General features: G+C 46.7%; 1 protein-coding gene across 8 annotated transcripts in view; it reads right to left on the minus strand.

Annotated features, from left to right (window-relative positions):
• Positions 1–12,285, minus strand: part of eea1 (early endosome antigen 1) — a 111,435-nt gene that overhangs the window by 61,236 nt on the left and 37,914 nt on the right. For all 8 annotated transcript variants that reach the window (XM_078420029.1, XM_078420027.1, XM_078420025.1 and 5 more), the window contains 4 exons: positions 10,253–10,292; positions 10,021–10,134; positions 9,118–9,239; positions 4,917–5,072 (listed from right to left, as the gene is read on the minus strand). In XM_078420029.1, the coding sequence (XP_078276155.1) occupies positions 4,917–5,072; positions 9,118–9,239; positions 10,021–10,134; positions 10,253–10,292 (432 nt within the window). The remainder of the gene's footprint in view (positions 1–4,916; positions 5,073–9,117; positions 9,240–10,020; positions 10,135–10,252; positions 10,293–12,285) is intronic.

Below are 12,285 nucleotides of genomic sequence, written 5' to 3' on the forward strand. Positions count from 1 at the left end.
ACGGGTGATCAATGGTCGAGGTGGACTCAGTGGACTGAAGAGCCTTTTCCATGCTGTGCCTCGAAACTCTAAAATTACAGGATCATGTAAGTGGCATCTTAAGTCTGCGCCCAATCCACCCCCAATCCAAATTACAGACTAGGTATTAGCCATTAAATATGGTCATTAAATCTTGATATTTAGGGCAGCACAGTGCCACAGCTAGTAGAGCTGCTGCCTCACAGCGCCAGAGACCCAGGTTCAATCCTGACCTCAGGTGCTGTGTGGAGTTTGCCCGTTCTCTTTGTGACTGTGTGGGTTTTTCCACTTGTGCTTCAGTTTCCTGCCACATCCCAAAAGGATTTTAGGTTCATTGAGCTCTGTATAATATCCCCAGCGTGTAAGGAGTGAATGAGAAAATGGGAAAACACAGAACCGGTGTGAGCGGGTGATCAATGGTCAACATGGACTCAGTGGGCCAAAGGTGTAGGAAAGAACTGCAGATGCTGGTTTAAATCGAAGGTAGACACAAAATGCTGGAGTAACTCAGCGGGTCAGGCAGCATTTCGGGAGATAAGGAATGGGTGACGTTTCAGGTCGAGACCCTTCTTCAGACTGATGTCAGGGGGGCGGGACAAGGAAGGATATAGGTGGAGACAGGAAGACAGTGGAAGATCTGGGAAGGGGGAGGGGAAGAGAGGGACAGAGAAACTATCTACAGTTGGAGAAGTCGATGTTCATACCACTGGGCTGCAAGGTGCCCAGGCGAAATATGAGGTGCTGTTTCTCCAATTTCCGGTGGGACTCACTGTGGCACTGGAGGAGGCCCATGACAGAAAGGTCAGACTGGGAATGGGAGGGGGAGTTGAAGGGCTCAGCCACCGGGAGATCAGTTTGGCCAATGCGGACTGAGCGCAGGTGTTGAGCGAAGCGATCGCCGAGCCTGCGTTTGGTTTCGCCGATGTAAATAAGTAAATAAGCACTTCAACTCCCACTCCCATTCCCAGTCTGACCTTTCTGTCATGGGCCTCCTCCAGTGCCATAGTGAGGCCCACCAGAAATTGGAGGAACAGCACCTCATATTTTGCCTGGGCAGCTTGCAGCCCAGCGGTATGAACATCATCTTCTCCAACTTTAGATAGCTCCTCTGTCCCTCTCTTCCCCTCCCCCTTCCCAGATCTCCCACTGTCTTCCTATCTCCACCAATATCCTTTCCTTGTCCCGCCCCCCTGACATCAGTCTGAAGAAGGGTCTCGACCCGAAACGTCACCCATTCCTTCTCTCCTGAGATGCTGCCTGACCCGCTGAGTTACTCCAGCACTTTGTGAATAAATACCTTCGATTTGTACCAGCATCTGCAGTTATTTTCTTACACTATATATCCATGACTGATCACTTCACTGGGCATCAAGCTTCCTGGCATCAGGTGACTTAACGTTACAGACTCTTGAAGGATCAGAAACAGGGTAAACACTTGGGGGAACCGGCATCTCACGACGGCATTACCATTAGCCTCATGCTGATATAACATAATCTGTGGCCTCAATAACAATGATTGCTACCAGGGAATGATAGAACACCCCATTGCTTTCATGAAGTGATAGAAACTTTAAACAGATTAACTGTGAAGAAGCAACAACCATCGGGAAGCTAGTGAACTTAACACAAATATGCAGCCGTGGTTTTGAATATCGCAGAAGGCTTTGCTCAAGAAGAGTAGTGTGAAGATTTACCTCAAATGCAAGATTCTCCAGATGGGAAGCAACAAGAAAAACACAGTGAGAGATGGCAGCATGGAAGATGGAGAGAAATTAAGCATCACTTTACAAACACAAAACTACCTGGATGAAGCGTCAATAATTAAGCCTTTCGTTTACTCATATTTACGTGAATAATGGAAACTGGAAACAAGGCAAAGTGTCAGGCAGGGGTAGGGACAGCAACACTAGGCACTGACTGCCAGGTAACACACTCGGGGGCAATGGCAATTGTAGCCAACGCTGCTAATGCACAGTTCCAGCAATACAGGTTCCATTGGGTGCTGCCTGTATAGTTTGCATGTTCTCCCTGTGACTAGAGGGTCTGCCCCCAATTTCATCTTGTGTTGCTAAAGAGATATCGATAGGTTCAATGACTAATGTAAATTTCCCCTAAGGGCACACAGAGAGACAGTAAAAATCAGGGGGAGCAAATGGGCAGTGTGATTGTGCGCAGTTTCAGCTACCCCCATTACAGGAGGTGTGTGGAGGCTTTGGAGAGGGTGCAGAAAGGGTTTACTAGAATGCTGTCTGGATTGCAGGGTATTAGCTACAAGGAGGGGCGAGGCAAACTTGGGATTGTTGCCTCTGGAAGCTTTGATAGGGTAGAGTCAGAAACGTTTTCTCCCAGGGTCGAAATATCCAAGACGAGAGAGCATAGATTTACGGTCAGACGGGCAAAGTTTCAAAGATTGGTGGGAGCCTGGGATGCACTGCCAGGAGTGGCTGAGGAGACTTATACGATAATGGCTTCTAAGATGTTTTGAAATAAACACATGGATATGCAGGGAATACAGGGACATGGATCATACAAGGGGTGATCTGATAGAGGTGTACTAAATCATGAGAGGTATAGACGCACAGTGGTTCTTCGCAGGAATCGAGAACCAGAGGACAGAGCTTTAACGTAAAGGGGAACAGACAATAGAAATCAGAGGGTTAACTTTTTCACTAAGGGTGGTGGGTGTACGGAATGAGCTGCCAGAGGAGGTAGTTGAGGCATGGACTATTGCAACATTGAAGAAACAATGAAACGGGTAGATGGGTAGGACAGGTTTCAAGGGATATGGGCCAAACGCAGGCAGGTGGGATTAGTGTAGATGGGACATGTTGGCCGGTGTGGGCAAGTTGAGCCGAAGGGCCTGTTTCCACACTGTATGACTCTATGCACAAGTAGAGATTAGTTAAACTTGACATCATGTTCAGCATGGACACTGTGGATCCTGTGCTCTATTGTTCTATGATCTAAGAGAGAAAAGAGAGGTCAGACCAATAAGTGGGATCATGATGGGAACGCTGTGAGACGGCACCGATCGTTGGAGCCGAATGGTCTCCTTCTGTGTCACAACAGCGTATGAGAAATCTTTAAATCAGTAGCTAGCAATATTGAATAGTTACATAGGATTCTTGCCCGACACGTTGAATTAAAGTGCCCAGCCACAATGAATACGCAGACAGACAGAGACAGACACGTGCTACTCATGACACCTGATGGAGGAGCAAAATAAATAATGCTTATCTACGAGATTCTCAGCTCACGTACTTGTACTGATGAGGCTGCACAACGTACTGTGGCTTGCATTCGTATGGTCTGGGTAACTAGTGTACTATAGCTGACAATTCATTGTACATTTAATTCAATTCAATGATACTTTATTGCCACATGCACCCAGATACAGTGGAATTCTTTGATTCTGCATATAATCCGGTAAAATCAGATAGGAGGTCTCACTAGGCAGTGCACAAAGTCACCACGTCTCTGGCACTGGCAAAGTTCAGAAAACAGTCTTATCTTCTTGCAGCATCGAACTAGGCCTGCCCCCACATGTGACTGCTAGCGGCCCCACACTGGCTCCCCCTTAGTTCTTGGCGGCCCCCCACCAGATTCCCCCCTTTGTTCTCCACAGCGCCCAGACAGACCCCCTCCCCCTCCCTTTGTTCTCAACACCACCCACCAAATGCCCCCTTTGTTCTCCACGGCCCTCCCACCAGACCTCTCCCCCATGTTCTCACCAGCCCACGCCTGATCCCCTCCCTTTGTTCTCGGCTGCTCCCACCAGACCCCCCCCCCCCCATGTTCTCACCAGCCCACGCCTGATCACCCCCTCTTTGTTCTCGGCTGCTCCCCACCACCAGATCCCCCCTTTGTTTTCGACGCCCCCTGGCGGGTCCCCCTACTTCCTCGGCGGCCCCCCCACGTCGGATCCCAAATGATTTGTTGTGCAATTCCCCCTTAACGTGCCTGTAAAGGAACAGCAAGTAATATTCTCATCGCTCTGGTCCCCGGTGCACATGACAATGAAACATCTTTGTCCCAAGGTAACCCATTTCATTTGGTTGCGAGCTGTAATGATGTGTTATGCACTCACTGAGGTATTGCGCGACTGGAATTGCTGATCCACAGGGAAAGAGCAAGGTAGTGGCCTGAATTGATCGGGAACCAGAGAACCACTTAAAAGTTACTTTGGAAATTGACTAGGCAGGGGAAAAACAGCTGCCTTCGGGGGAAAAAAAGTCTAGGCAAAAAAAAACTGTTTCCATAGACTGCACTAAGATCACAGCTGTTAGTTTCACCGCAGGGCGACCATTGAAATTGACTAGCAAAGGCTTCTATTGACATTTGTGCATTGACAATGTTGCACGCAACCTTCAGTATTCTTAGGTAGCAGTAACAAAGGTAACAGAAGGCAGACACAAAATGCTGGAGTAACTCAGCGGGTCAGGCAGTATCACGGGAGAGAAGGAATGGGTGATGTTTCGGGTCGAGACCCTTCTTCAGACTGATGTCAGGGGAGGGGGCGAGCCCGACGGCAGATGCGAGGAGCAAGGTGGGTGAACCGGGATAATGCCTTCAACGCCTTCAATGTCGGCTGCAGGAGGTGCCCCCGGGACACAGACATGGCCGGGCGAGGAGAGGGACGTTAGTTCGCGGGAACTGCTCCAGTACATCGAACGCGCGGGCTGAAAGGACTTTGGAAATGGCACTAACAAATAGCAGCACCTGCATGTGTAAATATATGCAAAAAGTATTTCACTGTCCTGTTGTACTTGTTTGTGGCAATTAAAGCACCATTGAATTGCCAGTATTTCCAACAGCTTCCTTGCCCTGTTGGTTATTTGCCGTTGGACTGCACCCAATCAGGAGACAAGGCTACGTAATGGGGATGCCCGCGATCTTACCTCCGTTGCCCCAAACTCCACCTTCAGTCGCTCATTTTCATCTTTCAGGTTATCCGAGCGTTCCTCTTGTTCCAGGCTCATCTTATCCATGAGGGTCTGGACTTGCACCAGTTCCTTCTTCAGAACCATCACATCCTCAATTCCCGGCCGCTGCAGCTGTGATCCAACACGGCCACAATTAGGCTTCCAATCGGAGCAACAATATGATCTCCTGGAGAGACTCAGCAGGACACAATCGGAGCTACAATATGATCTCCTGGAGTGACTCAGCAGGACAGGCAGCATCTCTCCAGAGAAGGAATGGGTGACCTTTCAGGTCTCCAGAGATGCTGCCTGTCCCGCTGAGTTACTCCAGCATTTTGCGTCTATCTTCGGTGTAAACCAGAATCTGCAATTCCTTCCTACACAATATGATCTCCTACTTCAATAGTACAAAAAGTACTTGTTAAACTCTAGGATTCACAACTACTTGGCCAAAGAATGGACTTTGTGGGTCATAAAGCCTATGTTTTATAGTAGATGTTCTTGGGATGTCTAATTTACTTCTGATAGTGTCACTGTAGTTAAACTACCAAGTACTAATTCAAATACATTAAGTAAATTAAATAGTAAAAAATAAAATACTACATGTCCACCACCTATTTTCTGGCAACGGGTGGTCCAGTTTAATCCGGACAAACTCACGAGAGCGCACTTGAAATCCCCCCACGGGAGTCCCTCCCCGAAGTGTGGCACCTCGGCCTCATGGGTCTCCACCTCATGGGGACTTCCGCGGCCAATCGAATGTGCCCCTTGTGGCCGGGACTCTGGAACTCCGGCCTGGCCAGTGCCGGCAGATCCGTTCCCACTGCCCACTTCCACAGACGACTCTGTGGGCCGCTATTCCACCCCCACCCCTGCTTGGTCCTGCAAAACAGATTATCCACAATGGCTCTGAAACCATGGGTGCCAAAAAATGGGTGGTGGACCTGCAGCGTCAAAGCAACTAAATTATAATTAAAAATTATACTAATTGCAGTCCCTCAGTGGAGGGAATCAGTCCTCACCCAGTCCGTCTGCACAATTCCAGACCCACATTCGATCTTAACTGCCTCTAAAATGGTCAAGCAAGCCACTCATCATGCTTCATGAAAACAAGCTGCTGGGGAACCAAACCGGAGTGGGCAAAGTGGACCCAATGTTGCCTCGGTGGCCGGAATTAAAGGGCAATGATTGACTAGAGTCATTGTGACCAGAAGAGTATTGATCACAGTGCCCCACAACGTTTGGCACTCAGCCTTTTAGTTTCTTAAGTCTTGGTTCTTGGTCCTCCAAAATATTCCAAATGGAATTTAAACTGGAGGTGGTTACATACTTAGTAACTTACGTTCTTAGTTACATACGTTAACGATTTAGACACTAATGCGGGAGTCACGGTGAAGTTTGCAGTTGATACAAAATTTGTTTGCATAGTGGAAGCTCTGGATCGCAGGAAGATATCTTTACTTTACTTTGGAGATGCGGCGCGGAAACAGGACCTTCAGCCCACCAAGTACGCGCTGGCCAGCGAACCCCGTACACTAGCCTACACACACTGGGGACAATTTTGCAGCTTTCCAAAGCCAATTAATCTACAAACCTGTACATCTTTGGAGTGTGGAAGAAAACTGGAGCACACGGAGAAAACCCACGCGCTCACAGGAAGAGCATATAATCTCCGTACAGACAGCACCCGGAATCAGGATCGAGTCCGGGTCTGTGGCGCTGTAAGCAGCAACTGTACCATGCCACTATGGTGGTCCAGTACGTAGGGAAGAAAAGTGGTCATTTAGTTTAAGTCTGGAGGCGAGGTTGTGTAGTGGGGAGATACAACACGATGAGGGAAATCACAGTGATGGGAGGATGCTGAGCAGTGTGGAGGAACAAAAGAACCGTGCTGCCTACACCCAGGCCCCAGAAGGTAACAGCATCGATTGCCAAGGTGATTACAATGTTGGGGGAGTCCAGAACAAGGGGCCACAGTTTAAGAATAAGGGGTAGGCCATTTAGAACGGAGATGAGGAAAAACTTTTTCAGTCAGAGAGTTGTGAATCTGTGGAATTCTCTGCCTCAGAAGGCAGTGGAGACCAATTCTCTGAATGCATTCAAGAGAGAGCTAGATAGAGCTCTTAAGGATAGCGGAGTCAGGGGGTATGGGGAGAAGGCAGGAACGGGGTACTGATTGAGAATTATCAGCCATGATCACATTGAATGGCGGTGCTGGCTCGAAGGGCCGAATGGCCTCCTACTGCACCTATTGTCTATTGTCTACAAGTCATGTGGAACATTTTCCTTTATTGGCAAAGGCACAGACTATGAGCAGGCAGGTTATGCTAAAACTCTACACTGCAATCATCGGGCTACCAGTCCATATCATGATGTTGCTGGAGTCGTGATTGCACTGGTGAGGGTGGAGAGATTTACATAGAGGTGGCTTAGGATGGAAAAGCATAACAATGGGGACAGATTGGATAAATTAGGCTTTTCTTTGAAACAGTGGAGGAACAATTGAGGTCAACAACATGCAAGCACAAGCAACTGCAGATGCTGGTTTACAAAAAAAGACAAAGTGCTGGAGTAATTCAGCCGGTCAGGCAACATCTTGGGGGACTAAGTGCTGGAGAAACCAGAGATTCACAGCATTTTGTGTCAATCTTCGCTATAAACCAGCATTTGCAGTTCCTTCCTTCACATTATGAGCCTACATTGAAAAAATATGGACCCAATTTCACTTAGCTGAGATGGTCAAAAAGCAGGGGCCACAGACACAAAATAATTAGTCCAAGGATTAACAAGGAGTCAAGGGAAGATATGTTTACTCAGAGGGCGGTACGAGTTCGGAAATCCCAGGCTGGGAGACTTGTAGAAGCAGAAACCCGTGGCACATTAAAACAATACCTGAATCTGTAGTTGAGAGGCTGGGCTTCAGAACTAGCGATGGAAGGTGGAATTAGAGGAAGTAGCTCTTTTTTGATCAGTAAAAACACAACGGGCTGAATGACCCTAACGCGTCATTCATTTTCTTCAAAACTACGCAGTGATTCAAAATTAGGGACAGACATTGCTGGAGAAACTCAGCGGGTCAGGCAGCGTCTGTGGGGAACATGGAAAGGCAACATTTCGGGCCAAGACCCTTCTTCAAACAGATATTATCCCAGACTTAAAACCACCTACTAAAGATGTTTAGGTAGACACAAAATGCTGGAGTAACTCAGCGGGTCAGGCAGCATCTCTGGACAAAAGGAATTGCAGTAATTTCAGGTCAAAACCCTTTTTCAAAGACCTTTGTTGCTCTCCTTTAACCAATTCCAGATCTTTGTCGCTGTCCACTTCCCACATTCATTTGCTTTGACCCTGATATATCCTTCCCCGTGAAAGACTGTAATGCTGGGCAAGTGGAGGTGACATGCAGGAGGTGGAAGAAGGTGACACCAAGGTCAAGCATGAAAGCCAAGTACTAGGCTAGTCCTGAATGCTCTCAGAAAAGGTCAATCACACTGTGGAAGAGGATAAATCCCCAAGGGTTATTTCATTGTTGGGACTGACAAATGATGAAAGAATGTATCAACTGGACTTATATTCACTGGAATTTAGACGGATGAGAGGGGATCTTATAGAAACATTTAAAATTCTTAAGGGATTGGACAGGCTAGATACAGGAATTTTTTTCCCAATGCATTCAAGAGAGAGCTGGATAGAGCTCTTAAGGATAGCGGAGTCAGGGGGTATGGGGAGAAGGCAGGAACGGGGTACATTGAGAATGATCAGCCATGATCACATTGAATGGCAGTGCTGGCTCGATGGGCCGAATGGCCTCCTCCTGCACCTATTGTCTATTGTCTATAATGTTGGGGAAGTCCAGAACCAGCAGTCACAGGTTAAGAATAAGGGGTAGGCCATTTAGGACTGAGATGAGGAAAAACTTTTTCCGCCAGAGGGTTGTGAATCTGTGGAATTCTCTGCCGCAGAAGGCAGTGGAGGCCAATTCACTGGATGTTTTCAAGAGAGAGTTAGATTTAGCTGTTAGGGCTAAAGGAATCAAGGGATATGGGGAGAAAGCAGGTACAGGGTACTGATTCTGGATGATCAGCCATGATCATAACGAATGGCTCAAAGGGTTGAATGGCCTACTCCTGCACCTATTCCCTAAGGAATATAATTTGTTGAGAGGAAACTTGCATACCAGTTCACTTCGGAGTTCGTCAGCCATGCCCTTCTCCTTTTCCAGTTCCTCCTTCAAAGATTTCAGAGTCATCTCTGCATGAACACTGTGGCTTTTCTCATCGTCAAATTTTGCTTTAATATCTGTTGGAGAATTATGAATATTGTGAATAAAAATGTCACTAATATCATGAATTATGAATGTTAGCTCATATAGAATGTCTGATTGTTTACAAAGGGGAAGATTTTTTTTAAATATCAGTGCTGCCCCCCAGAAGTCAACTGTGACTCAATGAGAAGCAATGTTCTCACCTTTGAGTCAGAGACTGTGGATTCAAGTTTATTTGAGTTTAGTTTATTGTCACCTGTACCGAGGTACAGTGAAAAGCTTTTGCTGCATGCTTAACCAGTCAGTGGAAAGACAATACATGTTTACAATTGAGCCATCCATAGTGTACAGATACATGATAAGGGGAATAATGTGAATAACGTTTAGTGCAAGATAAAGTCCAGTAAAGTCCGATCAAAGATAGTCCGAGGGTTTCCAATTAGGTAGATAGTAGCCCAGGACTGCGCTCTAGTTGTTGGTAGGATGGTTCAGTTGCCTGATAACAGACCCAACCCAAGACCTTTAACCAGCAGCAAGGGGGTGCTACATTCTCACAGGCAAAGTCTCAGGCGAAAGAAAGTTTAAACCGTGCTTCCCTCTGTCCACCTGGGTGGTTATAAGAGATGTAAAGTTGAGTAAAAGCACAGTGGGTCACAAGGAGGCTTTTGAATCTTCATCAAAAGCAAATTAGCTGCGGCTTAACTAACGACACCACAGAAAATGAACCTCACCAGGGACGTCATTAACTAGCGCACCGAGAGGTCTCAGCTTGTCTGATCTGTAACCTATTTCCAGAGGAAGGGAGCTCACACTCACCGACTAATTCCGCTGCAAAAGTGGCAGCTTTCTGCTCGAGCAAGTCTTTCATCTGTGTGATTTTCATGTTCTCTGCCTGGGAATCTTCTAATCGGCTCTGCAGCTGTGAAATCTCTAAAGGAGCAGGACGAAAACGCCACTATTTAAGCAGTTAATTCTGTTTCATGCCTACTGCTCTGGATGTCATCTCATTCTATTAGAAAACACCCGGCATGTTTTAAAGAGAAGTTACCTGGCGGAATCGGAGATGTTACCTCATCCGACTGAGATGCCTAAAAAGAAATGAAAATGAGTTTAACTGTATTAAATATTTAATGACATGAATTAAGTGCTCTGAAGAGTGAGGCTGGTTGTGGCTTTGGATAAATCTATGCACTCAGAACTTTAAAGTCAAGCAAATGTTCTCTGAAAGAAGCCACTAATTAGCCATGGGTGACATTTTACCCACACACTAACTTTAGTAGAAAGCACACACCCAGTTACACGATAAAGACGATTGCATTTCTCGTGAATTTTTACTGAGTAAACATCTTCTGTCGTACGATCAAGAGGCAGTTCTAGTGATTAAAAAAGACTCCCACACTCTGCAATTACCTGAACAAGCAAATGCACAGAAGGCTAAAAGTTGATGCGCATACATTGTGTAAATAAAAATATTGAGATGGTGAAATTATAGGGCCAAAAGTCACATCTATTATTCAATTTTAGTCAATAATCAGAAATCCAATAGGTATATCTGGAATCCTACGTGGGTCGTACCTGCCATCTGGATTAGTGCTGTAAATGAGTAATATTAAATACTAGCAACTGAAATTTATTTCACATCAAAATGCCGGTCAGAGTTAAAGTATTAAAGTAGGGCGGCACAGTGGTGCAGCGGTAGAGTTGCTGCCTCACAGCGCCAGACACCCGGGTTCCATCCTGACCACGGGTGCTGTCTGGACAGAGTTTGTACGTTCTCCCTGTGACTGCGTGGGTTTCCTCCGGGTGCTCCAATTTCCTCCCACACTTCAAAGACGTACAGGTTGTTAGGTTAATTAGCTTCTGTAAATTGGTCCTAGTGTGTAGGGTAGTGCTAGTGTATGGGGTGACTGCTGGTCAGCACCGACTCAGTGGGCCGAAGGGCCTGTTTCCATGCTGTATCTTTAAAGTCCAAAGTAAAATGTGTGAAAAATGCTGAAGCTGCTACTGTATAGGAGTTAGTTCCGTTTAGTTCGGTTTACAGGCCCTTTGGGCCACCGAGTCCGAGCCGACCAGCGATCCCCACACACTAACACTACACTACATTCATTAGGGACAATATAATTTTTTTAACGAAGCCAATTAACCTACAAACCTGTGCGTCTTTGGAGATGGGAGGAAACCGGAGAATCCGGAGAAAACCCACGCAGCTCACGTGGAGAACGTACAGATTCTGTACGGATAACACCCGCGGTCATGATCCAACCTGGGCCTCTGGCACTATAAGGCAACTCTACCGCTGTGCCACCACACCTTCTTAGTTCACTAAATTTCAAACCTGCTTGAAAACCAGCTTCTTTGGTTGGTTGCCTTACAAGCTCCAAGAACTGCGAGGAACTATGCTTTCTAATCCCTTTCCAAGGCTTCCTTGTTAACAGTAACATTGCCTCAACTGCTTTCAGGAGTTTCATTCCATGTGGATCTTTATGATTAGCAAACGTACATGCCATCTCCAGCCAACACAAAGAACTTTGTGCTATCCCAGTGTCACAGCACAAACTTCAGGCAGAAAGCAAACCAATGCTGGTCACAATCATGGGATACAAGCCAAAGCACATCTTGGGTCTTCTGCAACAGTTGGGATTCCTTTGGAACATGGAACAAGTCAGCACAGGTGCAGGCCCTTCGGCCACAATGACCGTGCCAAACATGATGCCAAGTCAGACTAATCTCCACTGCCTGCATGTGATCTATATCCCATAAGTGTTGTCATTATTTTAAATGATTTTACTTCTAGATGTATTGCTGTTCTTTAAATACCATCTCAGCAGAGCAGGGAACTTGCTTTAGTTTAGTTTCGAGACTCAGTGTGAAAGCAGCCCTTTGACCCACCAAGTCCGTGCCAACCAGCGATCCCCATACACTAGCTCTATCATACACACCAGGGACAATTTACTATTTTTTCCGAAGCCAATTAACCTGTAGACCTGTACCTCTTTGGAGTGTGGGAGGAAACCAGAGCGCCCGGTGAAATCCCACGCGGTCACGGGGAAGCAATCAAACTCCGCACAGACAGCACCCATA

The sequence above is a fragment of the Rhinoraja longicauda genome, chromosome 23 (assembly GCF_053455715.1).
Source record: "Rhinoraja longicauda isolate Sanriku21f chromosome 23, sRhiLon1.1, whole genome shotgun sequence".
In the NCBI taxonomy this organism is placed as follows: domain Eukaryota; kingdom Metazoa; phylum Chordata; class Chondrichthyes; order Rajiformes; family Arhynchobatidae; genus Rhinoraja; species Rhinoraja longicauda.